General features: G+C 45.2%; 1 protein-coding gene across 4 annotated transcripts in view; it reads left to right on the top strand.

Annotated features, from left to right (window-relative positions):
• Positions 1-24199, top strand: part of COL16A1 (collagen type XVI alpha 1 chain) — a 345470-nt gene that overhangs the window by 50623 nt on the left and 270648 nt on the right. For all 4 annotated transcript variants that reach the window (XM_075336132.1, XM_075336133.1, XM_075336131.1 and 1 more), the window contains exon 3: positions 8040-8108. In XM_075336132.1, the coding sequence (XP_075192247.1) occupies positions 8040-8108 (69 nt within the window). The remainder of the gene's footprint in view (positions 1-8039; positions 8109-24199) is intronic.

Genomic DNA, 24199 nt, shown 5'->3' with positions numbered 1-24199 from the left:
ACAGGCCATCATGCACGTCTCTATCCAGGGACAATGTGGAGCCTCCCAATTTTTGGCTGCCCTGGCAAAGGGCTATACTGAAATAGACCCACTTCCTTACAATGGGCACTTCAGGTTTACAGGCCATCATGCACGTCTCTATCCAGGGACAATGTGGAGCCTCCCAATTTTTGGCTGCCCTGGCAAAGGGCTATACTGAAATAGACCCACTTCCTTACAATGGGCACTTCTGGTTTACAGGCCATCATGCACGTCTCTATCCAGGGACAATGTGGAGCCTCCCAATTTTTGGCTGCCCTGGCAAAGGGCTATACTGAAATAGACCCACTTCCTTACAATGGGCACTTCAGGTTTACAGGCCATCATGCACATCTCTATCCAGGGACAATGTGGAGCCTTCCAATTTTTGGCTGCCCTGGCAAAGGGCTATACTGAAATAGACCCACTTCCTTACAATGGGCACTTCAGGTTTACAGGCCATCATGCACGTCTCTATCCAGGGACAATGTGGAGCCTCCCAATTTTTGGCTGCCCTGCCTAAGGGCTATACTATATAATACACCCACTTCCTGACAATGGACACTTAATGTTTTTAGGCCCTCATGCACGTCTCTATCCAGGGACAACGTGGAGCCTCCCAATTTTTGGCTGCCCTGCCTAAGGGCTATACTACAATAGACCCACTTCCTTACAATGGGCACTTCAGGTTTACAGGCCCTCATGCACGTCTCTATCCAGGGACAATGTGGAGCCTCCCAATTTTTGGCTGCCCTGGCAAAGGGCTATACTGAAATAGACCCACTTCCTTACAATGGGCACTTCTGGTTTACAGGCCATCATGCACGTCTCTATCCAGGGACAATGTGGAGCCTCCCAATTTTTGGCTGCCCTGGCAAAGGGCTATACTGAAATAGACCCACTTCCTTACAATGGGCACTTCAGGTTTACAGGCCATCATGCACGTCTCTATCCAGGGACAATGTGGAGCCTCCCAATTTTTGGCTGCCCTGGCAAAGGGCTATACTGAAATAGACCCACTTCCTTACAATGGGCACTTCAGGTTTACAGGCCATCATGCACGTCTGTATGCAGGGGCATTGGTGAACCTCACAAATTTGGACTGCCCTGGCAAAGGAAAATACTACAAAGACTCACTTCCTCAAAATGGGCACATTAGACTCAAGAGGCCTTCATGTACGTCTCTTCTCAGGGACATCGGAGTGCCACACAATGTTTTCACGTAAAATCTTTCATGTATTAATCTCAAAAAGTAACACCAGCTCTATCTCACTATTGGGTATGTGCCCTTAACATTTCTGCCATGAAAAATCATTTTGGGGTCATTTTGGAAGGTTTTCTGGTGAGTCCGTAAAAATGGCGTGAAACGCGGACAAAATTGTTCACAGCTGTGACTTTTGAGTGATAAATGCTTCAAGGGGTCTTCCCCATGCTGTTGCCATGTCATTTGAGCACTCTTCTGAGACTTTTGTGACATTTTTAGGGTTTCTCCATGCTGCCGGGGGGTCATTTCACAAAAATACTCTGGTCTCCCATAGGATAACATTGGGCTCGTTGCTCGGGCCGAGTACACGAGTATCTTGGGAGGCTCGGCCCGAGCTTCGAGCACCCGAGCTTTTTAGTACTCGCTCATCACTAATATATATATATATATATATATATATATATATATATCCTTGATCTGAATCATTACACCAAACGTTTGTATTTTGGGGTGTAAAAAATACTTGAAGGTTTTGATAGAATGGGCTGTGGACAGTTATGACTGTGTGCACATAGGTCTCCAAGTGGGTTTATTACCCCAACAGGTTCCTTTACAGTTCAAGTCCTCTTTCCAGAATATTTGCATATTTAACTTCTCAGAGAAGCTTTGCTTGGCCTCCTTATGCTGGTTTGGCACTATCCACAAGGAGAAACATTCCCCCTTTGACCCCATGTCAGATGTCTCTCACCTAGTCAAATCAGTCTTCATGCTTTGCACTGATGCAAGACAAACATCGTAAATCATGTGTCTGTAAATGGAGTGTCTGGTTTGGCTAAGTCATGTGGAAAGGATCAAAATTTACTCTGAACCCTTCACATCCCCTGCTCCCATCTATGGCCCTGTGACATGATCAAGGGGAACTGATCTGTTGTCAAGAGAGCCAGGTTTCAGCTTATGACACTCCTGTGTCTGTCATGATGATTTTCCTGTGAACACTGGCTGCGAGCCAGCGTTCATAGGAAGTCATCATTTCTGTTGATGCACTGCTCTGTACAGCGCAGTGATCAGATGATTGCAGCTTCAAGTCGCTTAAGTGGACTAGTAAATACAATAAACAGTGAGAAAAAAGTTTTGAAGAATAAAAAAGCACAAAAAATCAAAACAACCATCTTTTGCCATTGAAAATAAAACAAACAAATAAACATATTTTGTATCCCTGCATTAAAAAATGTCCGATCTATCAAAATATAACTTAAATTAAAACGTTCAATAAACAGCATAACGGGAAATAAAATTCAAAACGCTAAAATTACGCTTTTTTGGCCATCACAACATTGCAATAAAATGCAATAAGAAGCAATCAAAACATCGCACTTGGTCAAAAATGGTAAAAAGCTGTAAAAATGTTAGTCCATACCATATAGGTCATTTATACCATATAGTAACTATGGTAAATAAAAAAAATAAAATTGAGGACTTGCACTTTTTTTTGCAATTTCACCGTAGTTGGATTTTTTTGCTGTTTTCCAGTACACTACATGATAAAAATAATGGATTAATTTAAAAGTACAGCTCATTCCGCAAAACAACAAACTCTCATATGGCTATGTTGATGAAAAAAATAAAAAAGTTATGGCTCTTGGAAGAAGAGGAGGAAAAAACAAAAATAAAACAACAGAAAATCGCTGCGTGGTATAGGGGTTAAAGGGGTGGTACGAAAGCTGAAGAAATTTCAATCTAAATCCATATTTATTTATGGCCCCAATCTGAACTAATTTCTAATATGGCTGCATTAAAAATGTAACTACTATTGATTTTTTTTCTTACTTTCTCTTTGATATTACATTTCAGAATCCTAGTGCATGCTGGGATAGTCAGACAATGCTTTATCAGAGGAGGGCAAGAAAAAACAATTACTGATCTCGGGGAAAACAGCAAGAGAAAACACTGCCGGCAGCCAGCAAAGGCGCTCAAAACAGTGAAATCCTAGGTGCATTGCCCACTGGGAAATATGCAAATCAAAAAGGGTCCATGGAGCCTCTGTTAGGAGTCTCAACACAGAAAATAGCCAGATATCCCTCCGGGAAGGACCTAGCCATGGAGTGGCTCTTTTTAGGAGACCACCACAACCACCATATTAAGTGGCCCTTTTAGTCAATATCCAACTCCTTGACGAGTTTAAAGATATGACAAGGGAAATACCAAGGCTAGGTATCCATCCACATACAGCTGTTTTGGGGTATTGCCCCTCATCAGTGTGGAGTAGGATTCTGGCTAGGTGGGAGCAATGCCTAGAAGACCAGCAAGACAAAACAATCACTGATCTCGGGGAGACCAGTAAGAGAAAACACTGCCGGCAGCCAGAAAAGGCGCTCAAAACAGTGAAATCCTAGGTGCATTGCCCCCTGGGAAATATGCAAATCAAAAAAGGTCCATGGAGCCTCTGTTAGGATCTCAACACAGAAAATAGCCAGATATCTCTCCGGGAGGGACCTAGCCAAGGAGTGGCTCTTTTTAGGAGACAACCATAACCACCATATTAAGTGGCCCTTTTAGTCAATATCCAACTCCTTCATGAGTTTAAAGATAGGACAAAGGAAATACCAAGGCCAGGCATCCATCCACAAACAGCTGTTTCGGGGTATTGCCCCTCATCAGTGTGGAGTAGGATTCTGGCTAGGTGGGAGCAATGCCTAGTAGACCAGTAAGAAAAAACAATCACTGATCTCGGGGAGACCAGCAAGAGAAAACACTGCCGGCAGCCAGCAAAGGCGCTCAAAACAGTGAAATCCTAGGTGCATTGCCCCCTGGAAAATATGCAAATCAAAAGAGGTCCATGGAGCCTCTGTTAGGAGTCTCGACACAGAAAATAGCCAGATATCCCTCCGTTATGGTGATCTCCTAAAAAGAGCCACTCCTTGGCTAGGTCCTTCCCGGAGGGATATCTGGCTATTTTCTGTGTCGAGACTCCTAACAGAGGCTCCATGGACCTTTTTTGATTTGCATATCATCAGAGTAGGGGGCAGAGGCTGCTGTCACTGTCCTACTATCAGTGCTCACAGAGTACCTGGTGGTTTGCAGAGATCAGAACCGCCCTTGCAGGGACGTCACTTGCGGGAGTGGCGCTGGTCTCTGAAAGCACATGGCACACTAAAAGTGCGTGTTGCTCTGAGTTGGCAGCAGAGCAGATCGCATAGTGCACAGCGAGCAGGGAGCGACAGAGCAGCCCCTGAAACAAGTGTCACTGATGATGCTTTGTTTCAGGGAGGAGGCTGAGGCAGTAACAGTGACAGCGGCCTATGCCCCCTGTCTACTGATGCTTTGTTTGAGTATCCCAGCATGCACTGCAATTCTCAAATGAATTGTCATCACAAAAGAAGTAGTAAAAAAAAACAATAGTAGTCAGATAGGGTAGTCAGGGAAGGGTAGAACATTTTTTAATTCAGCCATATTAGAAATTAGTTTAGATTGGGGCAATAAATAAATAGGGATTTAGGTTGAAATTTCTTCTGTCTTCTGACCACCCCTTTAAGGAATGCTACCTCAGTAGTTGGTACTAGAGTTTTTGTACTCTTCTTTTCTAAAGAAGCTATTTGTATAATTAAATTTCCAGAAGAGAATTGCTTGGCCTATAAGTCTCCTTACACTGACTTGGCACTCTCCACAAGGTGAAATGTTTCCCTTTGGTTCCCATACCAGAGGCCTACTTTGTACAATAGGTGGTACTAGTGTTCTAATCCACTTGCTCACTGAAAAGGCTTTTTGCGGCTCTCTAAGAAAGTAATACGTTTAATATTATGAGTTTGAGAAGTTACGGTATATACATTTAGTTATATTGATTGTGCGACAAAAGAGTTTTTAAATTGTAGACTGGATAGGCACATACTCATTCACAAGGAGATAATCTTATCTTCAATTATAATGTGGTCTCTGAGTGTGTACAATCAAGAGCCCATATAAATCACTACAAAGACCATTTCAAAATATATATATATACAAAATCTTTTATTAACATGATTAAAAAAACATAGACACTATGGACACAATAGACATGATTAAATGTGACTGAGGTATAAAAGAAAAAAAAGGAAAAAAGGGGGGAGGGTCTGTCTCAATAGTTGGTAAACATGATTGAAATAGGAAAATATATCAATCCATAGCTGTAATAGGATACTTAAACAAAGGTAAGGGAATGAATGTGTAACTTTCTGAGATTAAAGAATAGCTGTAACAACACCACTAAATAGAATATGAATGCATTGGCATGATTATGCATTAAGAATGCCATTCATCTGCCCAAAAACAAAGTCCATATGAAGGATAATATATAGATAAGGATATACTGCATTCAAAAGATTGCACATAAGGGATAGCGTCCATACAGTAAAGGACAGAGTCCCAGTGGGGAACAGTGCACAATCAGCTCAAGAATGTATTTAGGGGTATACTGCACTCAGGAGTTTGCACAGGAAGGTAACATTCACATAAAGAATGAAGTCCCAATGGGGAGTATATAATCAATACAAAGATACATTACATAGTAAAGACAGACCCTCACACCACTCCAACGACCGTTTCATGTAGCTTCGTCAGGGAGTGATGTGAGGGAATGTTACGTGTCCTAACATTCCCTCACATCACTCCCTGACGAAGCTACATGAAACCTCGCACTGGCTTGGGAAACTCCACAAAGCGAAATGTTCCCCTTTAGACCTCATGTCAAAAGCCTTTCATCTTGCTAAATCAGACCTCCTACTTAGTTGCCACTAAAGCGCAATTCCACTTCCTCTATGAAAAGGCTATTTGTAAGTAATACATTTAATGTAGTGAGTTTGGGAAGTTATGTAAGTTTAGTTATATTCATTGTGTGGCAAATAAGTTTTAAAGTTGTAGACTGGGTAGGCAAATATGTATAGTCGTTGCAGAAGATGTTACATACATAAATAGTTAGGTTGCTTTTATGTTTAATTTAATTTCCCTTAACATTGAAATTGCAACACCATGAAGGAAAATTTGTGCAGTTATAGAAATCACAGCATGGATAGACAGGTTAATTATATAAATATAGAAAAATGTAAACATTTTCAAAACATCTCAATTAATTCAGTATCAAGTATAAATGACGTGCAAAGAGATACATGCACTTATACACCTTAGCATACTATCGGTGAAATTATTAATGGATGTCTAAAAAATGGTCTGTCATGCTGAAAACATTTAGCATGTCACGCAAATCATCAAGATCTGCTGCTGGCAGCTCCCTTTGCAATTTCCGACCAATGACATCCCAGATGTGTTCGATGGCAAATAATTCTGGAGACATTGTAGGCCATGGTAGCACATTTAGGCCATACAGTCTACTCACAGTACGAGCAAATAATTTGAAGAACATCATTCCTCCAGATTGATGTTAAATACATATAAAATGATATAGAAACTGATTACTCAAAGCCATTACTGTTAAAATTGGTTCTACAAGTTACTGATTCTTGTTAAATACAGTATTTTTCATTTTATAAGACGCACCGGATTATAAGACGCACCCCAAATTTGAAGTAGGAAAATAGGTAAAAAATAACCTGTGCAGCGGTGGTGGGGCGGCTCAAGAAAGTCACTGGAGGCAGCATAGACGATGCTGTGGGCTCCGTGGAGGGGGTGTCGTGGCTCAAGAGGGTCAGTGTAGGGTCGTCCGCGATACTGCGGGCTCGTGTGGTGTCACGGCAGCGGGCGCCAATGATCTGCCGGCAGGCTCAAAGGAGGGGGTGTCGCAGCTCAAGAAAGTCAATGTGCAGCAGCAGAGGGTCGGCAATACTGCAGGCTAGTGTGGAGTGCCGCGGCGGTGGGGGCCATAGTTCTGCCGGGGGACTGTGAGCTCCATTGAATCACCGGTGCTTGTCGCGATGGACTTCAAAAAAATGGGTGTGGAGTCAGTGCATGCGTAGATTGGCATTCGCAGCCATTTTTGTGAAGTCCATTGCGTCACTGCCGGCGATTCAAAGCAGCCCGCAGTCCACTGGCAGATCAATGGCGCCCGCCGCCACAACAACCCATGAGCCCACGGTATCGCTGACCCTCCGCTGTCACACATTGACCCTCTTAAGCCATGACACTCCCTCTTTTGAGCTCGCCGGCTGATCAATGGTGCTCACCGCCATAGAACCCCATGAGCCCACAGTATCACCGACCCTCTGCTGCCGCACACTGATCCTTCTGAGCTGCTCTACTGCAGTGACACCCCTACCGAGCTCTCTGTATCACCGACCCTGTGCCACCACTGCACCCTGGCAAGCCATATGCGGTTTGTAAAAAAAGACAGTTTGCACTCTGATAATGCTAAAGTATGGAAACCATGAATGTGTGAACATGGACCTGCATTACATCTTCAGTTATGCACCTGTTTACACGTCAGTTTGGTGAGTGCAGTCAGTCTTTCTTGTCTATATGCGGTTTTTAAGACGCAACCCCATTTTCCACCCCAGTTTTGTGGGAAAAAAACTGCGTCTTACAAACCGGAAAATACGGTACTTAATTTTTCATATATTGCTTCTGCATTTTGCTCTCATTTTTGTAAGTTACGGTAAATAATGGCATTAATGTTTGTGCAGTTTATCATGTGCTGTTCATCTGAGATTGCATTTACCTATTTTTAAAAATTTCTAAGGAAAATATATTTTAAAATTAATATTTTGATGCATAAAAATATAGAATTTAAAGAGCATGAACTTAAGTTTTCACATGACTGTAAATAAGTGCAATGTCCGATAAGTTACCAGTACAGATAAGGAAATAATAAGATATTTGAAATTTTATTTTACAGATAAACAGTGCCCAACTTTACTAAGTGAAGGGCTCAGCACAGGAGGAGATGGAAATGGAAACAACACGGGTATGTAGGAATTATATATGGTTGGTTGTATATTATTCCTCGGCAAGAAGTTAAAGTACTTGTAATGAACTGAGAGGGTAATATCATTGGATTAATTCAATGACCTCTCAGTAATATAGGTGAGTTATACCTACACAGGCATCAACATTTGGGAATGGGAACATTGAATAAATCACAATAAGAAATAATATCCATACTAAGGAATATTTAAAAATGGAATGGTGTTTATAAGTATGTAAGCAAAAAACTATCATAGCAATATGAAGAAGCATACAAATGGATGAAAACTTGGTCTGTATAGTTCAACATATTAATGGTGACCAAAATTATCAGAATAATGTAAATGATGAACTTTATAAACCTTATAAACTTTAGTCCTTCATTACAAAATAAAATTAATAATAATGTACCTTTACTGGCCAATAAAAATGTGCTATTGCTAAAATACAAAAAAGGGAAAAAGAAAAAAAAAGAAACTTCACCAAAAACAGCCATTAGCCAACAGGTCAAACAGCAAAAGCACTAGCAGGATGCAGTCGGCCCCCAATGATAATAGGTGGGGGCAGCACACCTGTTGGCTAATAGCTGTTTTTGGTGAGTTTTTTTAAACTTTTTTTGAATTTATGTCCTTTTCCGTGAATCATTTCGAATGTAGTGTAGGGACTCGTAAGTGTGGGGACCCTTGAGGCCAGGTTACGAGCTTACATATATTGGCTAAAATATGGACCAATACCTCACATTAATTATCATTTTATATCCTTTTCACTTGCACAATTTTCTGCAGGATGCAGCCGGTCCCTTTAGAGTGTCTGTCCTGTGTGCTGAGGCACTTATTTAGTTCTGGACAGCCCACCTGATTTAACAGTATGGGTGTCATCAATAGGCTGTAAGCCAGACACTGTGCATCGCACATAGCTGTGTGACTGGCGCCCTATGCAAACCCAATTTGTGTGCACATTTAATACCAGCAGCCATCCTCCACATGATATGGTAGGCTGAGAGTGGTTGTATCATCAGTATTCTGCACCTGTGTTGTCCCCACCTTTGTCATAGGGCCGGCTGCATCCTGCTAGTGCTTTTGATATTTGATGACCCGTTGGCTGATGGCTGTTTTTGGTGAGTTTTTCTTTTTTGACTTTTTTAAATTGATGTCCTTTTTGTGAATAATTTTGAATCTTGAATCTATTCCTAAAATAACAAAATACAGAGTGGTCAGGATTTTCGGAATAAGGACTTCAAAAAGTCACTCAAAAAGTGCTTGAAAGATTCTTTCTTCCCATTGATATCTATTGAAAAGCTATTTGATTTTAACCATGCATTTAAAAGAAGTGACCTGTCAATTCTTTAGTTATTATCTAATATGAAACCGCTCCATATTTTACAATAGACGTCAATGGGAAGACTACAAAAAGGCCACAAATTATTTCATTGTTTTGCTTTTGCAATACCATTTTATTCATTCTCATTACACCAATGTAACTAAAAAAATGAGAACATTTGCAACAAAAAGTGCTTAAAAATGCTAAAAAAACATTAATAAAGCACTTCAGGAAAAAACACTAACAAAATATTTTAGGAAACGCTAAAAAAAATCAATGCAGGACAAAATACCTTTATTAGGAGTATCCTTTTTATTGTTGATATGTGATTTTTACAGACACATTAATTCCTGGTTCCAGGCACTGTCTCTGAATGCGGGGCAGGGGCTTGGCTGTCAAGTAAGCCGAGTCACCGGCCGCGATTGTGCCCCCGCGATTGTTAAGACATACCAGTATGTCCCTGATTGTTAAGTCATGTAAAAATAGGACGTACCGGTACGTCCCACAGTCGTGAAGGGGTTAACCTGACAAATAACCCTATATGCAGGTTAATAATGTATGACAAGTTCCCTTTAAGCCTTATATAAATAGTTAATGGAGAACTACCATAGTACATGAATTATAATATAAGTCCATTGTATAGACCCATATTATAATCTGTGCTCCATCAGATTAAACCACTGAGTCCCCTAATTTCTCCATGTCCCTCAGTACGAAAATTAGCTGCGCATAGTGGTGCAGCTGCACGTATAGCATTCTGTGGGCTCTGTATTCCAAAATACTGAAGTGATCATGAGTATCCAGAGGAAATATTACATAGTAAGGAGTTTGTTCAAATTGTATTATTTTCCTACTATGTTAGGTTGAACTGAAAGAATTGGTGTTAGAAAAGAGTACATTTTTTACAATTCAAATTTGCTAGATTCTCCAAATTTTCTCAGGAAATTTGATTTGCTTATCACAGGGAATCAAAAAGTACTCAAAAAACCTCCAGTTGCCCTGAAAAAGATGAACAATGACACCATTCTCTGTTCCGAACAAACTAATCTTCAATGTGGTGTGGTCACACATTATCTTTAGACCATATTGCATTTTTTGCCATGATTGAGGTAGAACTTCAAGGTTTTTGCCTTGATTTATAAAAATCACTGAAAAAAATACAAAATATTTCACTAAGTGTGCATAGTTTCTTAAAGGGAACCTGTCACCAGTTTTAGGGCCTGTAAGCTGCGGCCACCACTAGTGGGCTCTTATATGCAGCATTTTAACATGCTGTAAATAAGAGTCCAGGCCGCTGTGTAGGACGTAAAAATCACTGACAGGTTCCCTTTAAAGTGTTTAATGTCTGTCTATCTCTATTGCTACACTATGAGCTGTGACGTCCTTGCTCTATCTACAATTACCATATATTGGCTGCTGCATTTCCTGCTTCTGCTTTTACACAGGCTTTTGTAGTGCCTTCTGATTGGCCATGCTATACCATGTATTGTGACAGTTGCAAGGCATTATCGAAAAGATTGCCCAACATCCTTAACTGATGCAATCATCTGCATTTAATAAAATGGTGGCAATCATTTTACACAAATCATGCAAGCAAATTGCTCATTTGAATTTGTTGAGTTCAGCAAATTGATGAAAATTTGATAAGAAGTTGATTAATATTGAGTCAATTTGCTCATCTTAGTGATGTTACAAACCAGTTGTCTGGTAGTAAAGACAAATTACTCCACTACAATGACAGCTTTAGATGGTTTCTGGATTCTATAGTTTTTTACAGTCTGAAATACCAGCCAGATATATAAGACTACTCAATGTATCGTTGATAAATGATGATCCATGGCCAGCTGGACTCCACCATCAAAGGGTACACTTTTGACAGAGGCTTGGATTTACTAAGACTGGAAGACCTGCTGACTCCTTACAGTGTAGTATCCGTAATTGGCTTTCATTACTTCAGAGGCAGACGGCATCTAAAGTTCTTTTTACTTGCCAGCAGGAAGCACTACTACAACTTACGATTAAGAAAAAGGGATGCCTGCTGATATTAGATCCTGGTGTCTTGCTTTGCTGCCAGTCACATTTCTTGATCATGTACAGTAGTGGTTGACATTTCTTATAAAGGGAGAGAGCCTGAAGGAGCTTTTTAATTATCACCGCAAAACATTGCTACCTGAGTAGCATGAATGTGTACATCATCTACTGATAGGGGCCCTCGGGCTCAGAATGACTAAACGGTTGGTACATCGCTATTTGCAGATGTATCGAGGACAGTTGTTCAGGCATAGGTCTTCATTAAATTACCTGGAAGTTTTATATGTCACTAACTGCACTTTGAAATGCTTACGACTACATCTTTGTTATCTGAATCACTTATTTTAGGACAGAGATTAAGTCTGGTATGGAGAATAGGAGCTGTGGGGCTAGTAGTGGGGGCCACAAGCTACTCTGATTTGGCCATGGTATTCAGATACTTGGCTAAGGCTTTGCTCCAAAGAAAGAGAATTGTGAATGTCTTAATACACCCAATGATACAAACGCAAAGTTTTAGGTCTTTAGCGATACCATGTAATATCATGTAGTGCGTTTGTCAGAGTCTAGGTGTCAAGATGTACCCTACCTCCTTGATATCGCTCTTGTTACATGATATGGAAGATAGCACAGCAGAGGTTACTCCGTTTTTCCTTCCTTTGCTATCTGAGAATTATCTGTTTCCAGAAATTAAACCTGTTTTGTCAGTTTTATCTGCGCGGCGTCTAATTGCTTCATTTCAGCTTTTTCTCTTGCAAATGTTTTGTAGGAGTCCCAGCAGCTTATTTGTAGGTGTCTGGAAGGTGACATGCTGTGATGTATGTAGCATTGCTAAGGCGAGCGTTCCCAGCCAACCAACAATATTATTTGCTGCCTGCGGCTGGCTCTTGATGTAGATCATTATCACTGTAGGTTTATGCCACTCGGCACAAATTTTTGATGCCAAGAGAACAGTAATAAGATGTCAAGCAGGAGTACACATTATTCTACTTATGTAGCAATCTCTGTTCTGCACTGTATACATTTCAAGTCCAAAGGAAATATATAGCAGCTGGTTATTAAGGATGCCATGTAATACGGATCATGAAACATCTTCATCGCGCGATTCATCAGGCATATTTAGATTAGAATAAATTTTAAAAAAAAAATCACTCTTGCATTCTGTAGCAGACAGTTACAAAGCAGTTACACTGCTGTGGGCATGCTGCCATCGTACAGCGGCATTGGTTGACCGCAGTCCTGGATTAGTCCAGTGAACGCAGACAGGGAGCACAGGGACAATTTAACACATCCACATTCATTTTTTCACAAAAAAGACTATATACCTATGTATAAACTTAGAGGTATACAGAGGTACAGTAGGGTTCATACAATGTTTTGGGGGCCCTATTCCAAATACGTATAACTCAGATTTAACCAACGATCTGTTTTTAACATGATCTAAGTGTTGATTTTCAACAGAATCTATCATCGGTGCCAAAGCAGTCTGGAGAGTCCTCTCATTAAAGAAATTAGTGGCTGTGGTCCAAGTCCTAGACTTACTAAAATGTACAAGACTGTAGTCTTTACAAAGTCATGCACCACCATGCTTTTCTGGTATTAGAAAAATGGTAGAACTTTGGTTTCGTGCACACTGTATCTGTGCAGTTAGCCTACAGTATACTTAAAGTGCTTTTCCTGACATATGCTATAATAAAAAAAATAAAAAACATATTCCGCGGCACTTTACATACATCAGGAACACTGTCCCCTTTAGGGCTCACAATCTAAATTATAATAATAAAGTTTATTTATATAGCACCAACATATTCCGCAGCACTTTACAATCCAGTGGGAGGTTGTATAGACAAAAACAAAACAAAATAGTACAAAATTTAACAGCTACAGTAGGAATGAGGGCCCTGCTCGAAAGCTCACAATCTATGGGGAAAAAGGGGGACACAAAAGGTGAAGCACACTTGTAGATCTGGCCGGCCATCGTTATGCTAGTGTATTGGTTACATATAAAGATGAATGATCTGGTCTACGAGTAGCATTTAGAAGGTGGGACGGGGGAGGGTTAGGTTAGCAAGTTATTATGATAAGCTTCTCTAAAGAGATGTGTTTTTGGGGGCTGGATATTAGTCGCATTCTTTGGGGTAATGCATTCCAGAAAACTGGCACGGCACGAGAAAAGTCTTGGAGATGGAGGTGTGAGGTTCTTATTATGGAGGATGTTAGTCTAAGATCATTTGCGGAACGAAGGGGGCGAGTAGGATGATAGACAGAGAAATTCCCTATCTGTATGTCTTTGGAGTATGGGAGGAAACCCACACAAAGACAGGGAGTACATACAAACTACTTGCAGATGTTGTCCTTGGTGGGATTCAAACCCAGGACACCAGTGCTGCAAGACTGTAGTGCTAACCACTGAGCCCCCATGCCGCTCTGAGCTACTGTGCTGCCCTATAATGATCCCATATATCCATATTTATCATAAGGAAGCCAGAAGCGGTGGCATACAGTTTGTTTAACTGTGTAGGAAAGAACAGCTGACTGTACAAAGGGCCACTACAAGAATAGTGAATTGATGCCTCAGTATTCATTCTGACTCTGGCCACTGTCATTCACACACTTTCTGAGTGTACAACAGGTGAAATACGTTTTGAACTCGTCATTAGTGATGAGCGAGTACTAAAAAGCTCGGGTGCTCGAGGCTCGGGCCGAGCATCCCAAGATACTCGTGTACTCGGCCCGAGCACCGAGCCCAATGTTATCCTATGGGAGACCCGAGTATTTTTATGAAATAACCCCCGGCAGCATGTAGAAACCCTAAAAATGTCACAAAAGTCTCAGAAGAGTGCTCAAATGACATGGCAACAGCATGGGGAAGACCCCTTGAAGCATTTATCACTCAAAAGTCATAGCTGTGAACAATTTTGTCCGCGTTTTACGCCATTTTGTATGGACTCACCAGAAAACCTTCCAAAATGACACCAAAATGAATTTTCATGGCGGAAATGTTAAGGGCACATACCCAATAGTGAGATAGAGCTGGTGTATGTTACTTTTGGAGATTACATGAAAGATTTTACATGAAAACATTGTGTGGCACTTCGATGTCCCTGAGAAGAGACGTACATGAAGGCCTCTTGAGTCTAATGTGCCATTTTGAGGAAGTGAGTCTATTGTAGTATAGCCCTTTGGCAGGGCAGCCAAAAATTGGGAGGCTCCACATTGTCCCTGGATAGAGACGTGCATGAGGGCCTGTAACCCTGAAGTGCCCATTGTAAGGAAGTGGGTCTATTGTAGTATAGCCCTTTGGCAGGGCAGCCAAAAATTGGGAGGCTCCACGTTGTACCTGGATAGAGACGTGCATGAAGGCCTGTAAACCTAAAGTGTCCATTGTCAGGAAGTGGGTCTATTGTAGTATAGCCCTTAGGCAGGGCAGCCAAAAATTGGGAGGCTCCACATTGTCCCTGGATAGAGACGTGCATGAGGGCCTGTAAACCTGAAGTGTCCATTGTCAGGAAGTGGGTCTATTGTAGTACAGCCCTTAGGCAGGGCAGCCAAAAATTGGGAGGCTCCACATTGTCCCTGGATAGAGACGTGCATGAGGGCCTGTAAACCTGAAGTGTCCATTGTCAGGAAGTGGGTCTATTGCAGTATAGCCCTTAGGCAGGGCAGCCAAAAATTGGGAGGCTCCACATTGTCCCTGGATAGAGACGTGCATGAGGGCCTCAAAACATTGTTCCCATTGCAAAGGAGCGGGTCTCCTGTCGTTGTAATGTCCATTCTGAAAGAATGGGCGAAAAAATTTACCACTGGGGGTATACCTGAAACAAAGGCCTAACTATTGTAACGGTCATCATAGTGGCGCATGAGGAGAAGGAGGAGCAGTCCAGCGATTATCCAAAGTCCAGAAGTGTGTACCCATGGGTGAGTGGAGATACATGGCAAATTCCCGTTACAAACTTTAAATTCCGCTCTCATTTGCTGGTGGTGTGGTGAAGTCTGGCCCAATCCAACCCTTGTTCATCTTGATCAGAGTCAGCCTGTCAGCATTTTCAGTTGACAGGCGGGTGCGTTTATCTGTAATGATTCCACCTGCGGCACTAAAAACACGCTCTGACAAAATGCTAGCGGCAGGGCAGGCCAGGACTTCCAAGGCGTAGGGAGCCAATTCATGCCACGTGTCCACCTTGGATACCCAATAATTGTAAGGCACAGAGGAATGTCGGAGTACAGTTGTTCGATCTGCAAGGTACTCCTTGAGCATCTAGGCAAACTTAGGATTTCTTGTGGCACTACCCCGCACCTCAGGGGCTGTGGTACGTGAGGGGCTGAGAAAACTGTCCCACATCTTAAAGACTGTTCCCCTACCTCTGGCGGATTGGACTTGTGCCCCTCTCGGCTGTACGCCTTGGTTGTCCACTGATTCCTGACCTATGCCGCTAGCGTTTTGTGAGGGGAATGCTTTGCCTACTTCCGTGACTATGGCCTTCCGGAACTGCTGCATTTTGGCTGACCTCTCCGCCTCGGGAATAAGAGACATAAAGTTCTCCTTGTAGCGTGGGTCTAACAGTGTTACCAACCAGTAATGATTGTCGGCCAAGATGTTCTTAACGCGAGGGTCACGAGACAGGCAGCTTACCATAAAGTCAGCCATGTGCGCCAGACTCTTAACATCCAGTACTTCAGTATCCTGACCAACACGATGACTGAACATGCTGTCCTCCTCCTCCTCCTCATCTACCCTGTCCTCTGGCCAGCCACGCTGAACCGAGGATATGACTGGTGTGCATGTCATATCCTCAATTTGGCCGGAGAGTTGCTCCATGTCTTCATCCTCCTCCTCGTCATAGTCCTCCACTGCACGTTGTGATGAGACGAGGCTGGGCTGTGTGTTATCACCCACACCCACTACTGTTTCTTGCTCCAACTCATCGCGCTCCGCCTGCAATGCATCATGTTTGTTTTTGAGCAGAGACCGTTTTAGAAGGCAGAGAAGCGGTATGGTGACGCTAATAATGGCGTCATCACCACTCACCATCTTGGTGGAGTCCTCAAAGTTTTGGAGGATGGTACATAGGTCGGACATCCATCTCCACTCCTCAGGTGTTATGTGTGGAGTTTGACCCATTTCCCGACGGCTTAGGTGATGCAGGTACTCAACAACTGCCCTCTTCTGCTCACATATCCTGACCAACATGTGCAGAGTTGAATTCCAACGCGTGGGGACATCACACACCAGTCTGTGAGCCGGAAGATGCAAACGGCGCTGAAAGCCGGCAAGCCGGCAAGGCTGGCTGAAGCAGTAGGTGACTTTCGAAAATGTGCAGACAGGCGGCAAATTTTTACCAGCAGATCAGACAGCTCTGGGTATGACTTAAGAAACCGCTGAACCACGAGGTTGAGCAAATGGGCCGCGCATGGAACATGTGTCAGCTGGCCTCGCCTCAAAGCCACCACCAGGTTCCGGCCATTGTCACACACGACCTTTCCTGGCTTTAGGTTCAGAGGTGTGAGCCAGTGATCTGCCTGCTGTTTCAGAGCTGTCCACACCTCTTCTGCATTGTGGGGTTTGTCACCTAGGCAGATTAGCTTCAGCACAGCCTGTTGCCGCTTCGCCGAGGCAGTGCTGCAGTGCTTCCAGCTTGGGACTGGTATGGAGGGTAAAGTGGATGAGGATGCGCAGGAGGAGGAGGAGGCTGAAGAGCATGACATTCCGGAGCTGTAGAGTGTGGGTGAAACCCTGACTGAGGTAGGGCCTGCAAACCTTGGTGTGGGAAGGACGTGTTCCGTCCCTCGCTCAGACTGGGTCCCAGCTTCCACAATATTAACCCAGTGTGCCGTCAACGAGATGTAGCGGCCTTGCCCACAAGCACTTGTCCACGTGTCTGTGGTTAGGTGGACTTTGGGTGAAACAGCGTTGTTCAGGGCACTTGTGATGTTTTGTGACACGTGGTTATGCAATGCGGGGACGGCACACCGGGAGAAATAGGGGCGGCTGGGGACCGAGTAATGTGGGACAGCTGCCGCCATCAGGTCGCGGAATGCTTCTGTCTCCACCAGCCTAAAAGGCAACATTTCCAGCGCAAGCAGTCGCGAAATGTTAGAACTGTGGCATGTGGGGCGTTGGCAGTGTATTTGCGCCTGCGTTCAAAGGTTTGCTGAATGGATAACTGAACGCTGCGCTGGGACAAGGACGTGCTTGATGATGGTGTTATTTCTGCGTAGGCAACTGCAGGTTCAGGACCGGAGGAGGCTTGTTCGCAGGCAGCATGGACAGGGGATTGGCTCGCATGCACAACAAGCGAAGACGTAGCAGTGACATCAGCAAGCACTGCTCCTCGACTCTGTTGTACTTCCCACAAAGTCGGGTGCTTGGCTGACATGTGCCTGATCATGCTGGTGGTGGTCAGGCTGCTAGTTTTGGTACCCCTGCTGATGCTGGGACGGCAGGTGTTGCAAATGGCCTTTTTAGAATCATCTGGAGCCAACTTAAAAAACTGCCAGACTCGGGAAGACCTAACATTTGTACAGGCACCTTGTGTCGTGTTGTTGTTCCGGGGAACGGTTGCCTGACTTCTGCCTGGAGCCACCACCCTGCTTTTTACTGCCTGTTGGGATGCTACGCCTCCCTCCCCCTGTGCACTGCTGTCCTCGCTCTGCATATCCTCCTGCCAGGTTGGGTCAGTTACTGGATTATCCACCACGTCGTCTTCCTCTTCCGCACCCTGCTCTTCCTCCTGACTTCCTGACAATTGTGTCTCATCATCGTCCACCCCTTGTTGAGACACGTTGCCAACTTCGTGAGAACGTGGCTGCTCAAATATTTGGGCATCTGTACATACGATCTCCTCATGACCCACTTCAACATGAGCTGGCGAGAGGCCAGAATGTGCGAATGGAAACGTGAACAGCTCTTCCGAGTGTCCAAGTGTGGGATCAGTAATGTCCGAGTACGTGTACTCAGCCTTGTGGTAGGAAGGAGGATCAGGTTCTGAAATGTGCGGTGCAGTATCACGGCTACTGACACTTGACCGTGTGGAAGACAGAGTGTTTGTGGTGGTGCCAATCTGACTGGAAGCATTATCCGCTATCCAACTAACAACCTGTTAACACTGGTCTTGGTTCAAGAGCGGTGTACTGCTGCGGTCCCCAAGAATTTGGGACAGGACGTGCGAGCGACTAGATGTGGCCCTTTGTTGTGGCGAAATTAGAGCTTGCCCACGACCTCGGCCTCTGCCTGCACCACCATCACGTCTACTTCCTTGTTCGTTGCCAACGCCCTTGCGCATTTTGCAATGCTGTGCTGACGTGTATTCACTAGACTTGTGCGTTATATCCAAGTTTGTGCAAAACGCACACAAGTGCACCTGTATGCTGCCACCGACAGGCACACACGTGCGGTTTTTAAATGCAAGCATGGACGCACTAAGAACCTAACAGGTTTTTAGGAGCGACAATTACTGAGAAGTCTGACACTATCAGACACTGCTGACTGACGTGTATTATTCACTAGACTTGTGCGTTATATAATAGTTTGTGCAAAACGTGGACCTGTACGCTGCCACCGACAGGCACACACGTGCGGTTTTTAAATGCAAGCACGGACGCACTAAGAACCTAACAGGTTTTTAGGAGCGACAATTACTGAGAAGTCTGACACTATCAGACACTGCTGACTGACGTGTATTATACACTAGACTTGTGCGTTATATAATAGTTTGTGCAAAACGTGCACCTGTACGCTGCCACCGACAGGCACACACGTGTGGTTTTTAAATGCAAGCACGGACGCACTAAGAACCTAACAGGTTTTTAGGAGCGACAATTACTGAGAAGTCTGACACTATCTGGACTGTTTTAGACTGTGTACACCAGCCCCAGATATGATGAAGGCTGGTATACGGTCACCACTAGGAATGGCTATATACCCTGCCTGCCTGCCTGCCTGTATACTGCTACAATAGTCCTGACAAGGACTCTTCTAGTCACTAGCCTGTATTCCGACCTGGCTATATCCTGCCTGTATACAGCAACAATAGTCCTGAGAAGGACTCTGCTACTGTACTCCGACCTGGCTATACCCTGCCTGCCTGTATACAACTATAATAGTCCTGAGAAGGACTTCTGGTCACACTGTTTGCAGCCCTGCTACGGAAATAACTATAAAGGGCCGCAAACCTTTCCCTGAAGCAGCAACACTCTCCCTGCACTGACTGTCTAGATGGCTGTGTGTAGAGCACAGCGCGCCCGCCGGTATAAAGGCTCGGTCACGCTGTGCAGGCCGGCCAATCACTGCAGTTCCACAACTAACAGGGCTGTGGCATTGCAGTGGTCTGCCAGCCAATCCCTGCATGAGGGCTGGCTCTCAAAAGAGCGCCAACATGCAGGGATGAAGACCACGAGTACAGCACGAGTATCGCGAGATTACTCGGTCCCCTCCGAGTAGCCTGAGTACAGTGATACTCGTGCGAGTACCGAGTAGTAACAAGCATACTCGCTCATCACTACTCGTCATCAATTTTCTGAGTAAATATATATCTAAATGTGCTATTGACATGTTTCTCACCAGATGTCGAAAACAACCCATTCAATCCACACAGGCAGAAAAAAAATCAAAAATAAATGTCCATAAATTTAGTGTTGTGTAATAATGAGAAATAACACAGGGAAAAAGTATTGAACACATGAAGAAAGAGGTGCAAAAAGCCATGGAAAATCATAACACCAGCTGAAATCTATCAGTAATTAGAAAGCAGTTCTAGCACTTAGTGAAAAATAATATAAGCTGGTTTGAATGATGGCCTATAAAAAGATGTCTCCTTACTGAGGTACCACACAAGAAACCTCTCATGATGGGTAAAACCAGTGAGCTGCCTCAAAGACATTTGCAACCTTATTGTTGCAAAACATATTGATGGCATTGCTTACAGAAGAATTTCTAAACTACTGAAGGTGCCAGTAAGCACTATTGCTGCCATAATCCGTAAGTGGGAAGAATGCCATTTCACCCTAAACCAACCACGACCAGGTGCCCCTACAAGATTTCAGACAGGACAGGAGTGAAAAGAATCATTAAGAGAATTGTTCAACGGCCAAGAACCACCTGCGGAAAACTAGAGAAAGTCCTGTAGTCAGCACAGGTGCAATTGTTTCAAAGAAAACAATAAGTAATGCACTCAATCTCCATGGTTTTTATGAACACTGACTACGCAAGTGTGTCGCCCGTGGATGAGGGGTACTCAGATCCGGGCCACGGGGTCACTTCTGTGGGTATCACGGTGGCATGACCCGGTCTGTGATCCCAGGCTCCACAGTAAAAAGGGGATTAGGTAAGGGAGATTGTCCGTGACGCCACCCACGGTTGTGGTGAGGTTGTGACACCACCGCTGCTCTGGACTTGGATCCTGGGAGCGATGACAGGGAGCAGCGTAGTTGTTATGTCCCCACCGTTGGTAGGGGGGTTGGTGGTCCCGGGGCCCGTGGAGGGTTTTGGAGCTGGCAGGCGGGTTACGGGGCCTGGAGAGGTGCAGGGTCGCGGGGGCAGCGCTGTGCCGCACGGCACGGTGGTACTCACTCAGCCAGTAATGATGACACAGTTCTCGGTAAAACACACGGCTGGATGGACGGGTCCCACAGGCGGCTGCGGTGTTTTTCCCCTGACCCCAGGTTGGTAATGTAAGTCCTCTCTTTCACCTCCGAGCACGCTCCTCCTGCAATCCGGTTTCCAGCTGGCTCCCCGATTCAGTACCGGTGGGCCACCGCCCAGCCCCGGCTACCTACGGTTCCACCAACTGTCTTCCCGGCTCTCGCAGACAGCCACTACCGTCTGCCTCACTCTCTGCACGGGGGCCTTAGGCTCCAACTTAGGCCCCTGTCTGCTTCTGTCTCCCTGCAGACCTTCTCTCTCCTCCTCGTCCTGGACTTGACTGCGCTTGTTTCCTGCCTCAGGCCAGCTAAACTCCTGGGTGGGCGTCTCCATCTCCTGACTCCGCCCACCTGGTGTGTCTGTCTGAGCCCGAGGAAAGGAATCAAGTTTCACTGGGGATGACTGCTGTGAACTGCTGGGGGTGGGGGTGTGTGTGTGTTGTTACCTGTGGCCCCTGGCTTGTCCAGGGCGCCACACAAGACTTCATTGCTGAAGAAAAAAACAGATTCAAGCACTTTTAGGGCATGTGCCCACAATCAGGACTCGCTGTTTTCTGGACGCAGTGAGTCCTGAGCTGTGGGACCATAAGTCTCCTCTGCAGGATTGCAGGAGACCGCAGCTGCTTGTACCCACGATCAGGGTTCAGTGTGCTGCAGACTCTCACTTGTGTTCTCCCTATGGACAACGCATGTGATTCCGCAGCAAACAATTGACATGCTGTAGTCGGGAAAGATGCTCTGCAGGTCAGTGTTTGCTGTGGAAAAAACAAGCACAGTCGGCACAGGATTTGAAGAAATCCCGTCCACTGTGCTTGTACTTTACAATGCTACGTTTTGTACACAACTGAAGCATGATGTGTGGGGCCCCGAGGCTCGGTGTCGGTGCAGCGGTGCATTACCTTCAGGGACTCCACGCGGCTGGATCTTGTCACAGGTAGGAAATCCTCTATTTTTGATTGTCGTGACGCCACTCTCAGAATTGCGGTCAGTGGGGACCGCCACTGCAGGTTAGGGGTGCCTGGGGCTGATAGTAGGTGCAGTCAGTTGTAATAGCCTCCTGAGAGTGAGGCATGCCCCAGGGTCCCGTGTAGGTGTGTGGAACTACAAGTCGCAGAATGACTCACACGCACAAGCAGGATGTCTTTCAGGGCTTTTACTCACTGATGGTGGCAGGGTGAGTAACCCGGGCGTAGCTGGGATGAACCAGGCTGGAACCAGGTGTCCTTCAGGCTGACTTATGAGGGTGGCTACCAACTCGCCTTCCTTAGCCCGTTGTGTTTTGGGGTAACCCCTGCTTGAAGCCCTGCTGGGGTCGCCCAGGGAAGTTGCTGGTGCCTCTTTTGGCCCGTTTGCTTGTAGCCTGGACCAGGTCACTCCGGCTGCTTGCCTCCTGTGAGCTATGGGCCCTCACTTTGCTACGTGGCTGCGGACTCTGTGGTGTTGTCTTGGGGGTGTAAAGTGCCCCCTCATGCAGGTTTGGCAAAGGACAGGTGGATCTATCCCTGCCCCGGGACCTGCTACCCGTTTGGGCCTGGTACCTCCCTGACAGTCTCCTTACTTTCCATTCCGTTGCTCTCTCTTTAGCCGTGTGTGGATTTCGGGCAGCACTACCAGGTGACCGTTCTCCCCCGTCGGTAGTCACTGCGCGTACGTTGTCAGAATTGTGTAGAGCTACAGGGTCTGCTTCTGCCCTCCCTGAACTTCACCACTCAACTGTCTTCGGCTCACTCTTCCCTCCTCTCCTGTTCTTACCTACGTCACCTAGCAACCAGGCTCTCTACCACACCCCTCGAGTGGAGATGGAGGCTTCGCCCCCTCCTGGGATCCCCAGGGGTCCTCTCAAAGGTAAATGTGTGAGACCTGATCACTATGCGCCTGTGTAGTCACACCTCGGTCAGCCTTCTGGATTACCTGTTTTGTACTGTCCCCAGCATGGGTGCAGTACTCAGTGGTGCCTGACCAGGTCAGGGGCGCCACATTCCCCCTTAGTTATCACCAGCACGTCCTCAGGCTGCAAGACAACATTTTAAAATGCGTAAAACAGTAAAACATGGTAAAACGTTTTAAAACCATCAGGTACCATACATCACCACCCTCCACCCACAAGTCCGTTAACCCACCCTAAACCCTCTCAGGCGGCAGGTCACCGGTTTCTTTTGGTAACCAGGTCTGGGCCATCAGCTTCCCCAGACTTTTCTTCCCATCTGCCTCTCCCGTTGGCCGCGCCTTCAGCCACTTCTGGCAGGATGTAGAGGCGGCTTTCATGGTCTGGTGGTTTCAGGGTATACCTGGCCTGGTGGAGCCGCGCCTTCAGCCTCTTCTGGCAGGATGCAGAGGCGGCCTCCACAGTTGGTGCTGACCAGGTACCCTCTTTGTGGTGGAGAGCCAGGCCCCATAAACAGGCGTGCTCCCTGGTAGTGGTGGTACCTCTGGGGTAACTATAAACATTGCGAGAGTTTGTGGCTATAGCCAGTTCATAGCCTTAAGGTTCATGGGTTAGAGTGCAAAAGGGTTTCTCACATAAGTTCATGTGGGCACATGCTTGAACTTGTAAACGTTGCAAAACTGTACTTTAACTTGCTGTACTTCTTACTTTACTTTACATGGACTTTGCTCCTTCTTCCTCCTCACCAGGGCTTGGGCCTGTAGGGCTGTGGCACCTGTCGTCATCATCTGTAGTGGTTTCATCAATGAGTTCTTTGTATTTTCTTTCCTCTTCTTCTGTGTCTGTTTCTTTTTCTCTTTCTTTATCTTGTAGTGTTAAGACAGCAGGGTTACTGCAGGGATTTCTGGGACAGGGTGTGACATCTAGTGCGTACCATCCGCGTTCTCCTTGGTGCTTTGTGAATTCTACTGAGTCTCCTATCTGTAGGTTTCTTCCTGGATGTCCTCTAGGTAAATGTGCTCTAACATCCCTTCTGTTCACAAAGATGCCCTCTTTTACACCAGGTGCTACTATAAAGCCATATCCAGACTTTAGACTGAAGTCTTCTACAACTCCTCGACAAAGTGGGCCTCTGACCTGCGATTTGGCTCTTCTCAAGGACCGCTTTTCCTCTAAGTCTCTGGCCGTGACCTCGTCCTTCTCCTCGGGAGACTGCTGTG

This window comes from Anomaloglossus baeobatrachus, chromosome 2 (genome assembly GCF_048569485.1).
Source record: "Anomaloglossus baeobatrachus isolate aAnoBae1 chromosome 2, aAnoBae1.hap1, whole genome shotgun sequence".
NCBI lineage: Eukaryota > Metazoa > Chordata > Amphibia > Anura > Aromobatidae > Anomaloglossus > Anomaloglossus baeobatrachus.
Note: the sequence above shows the minus strand (reverse complement) of the source record. Positions and strands in the feature narration are given on the sequence as shown.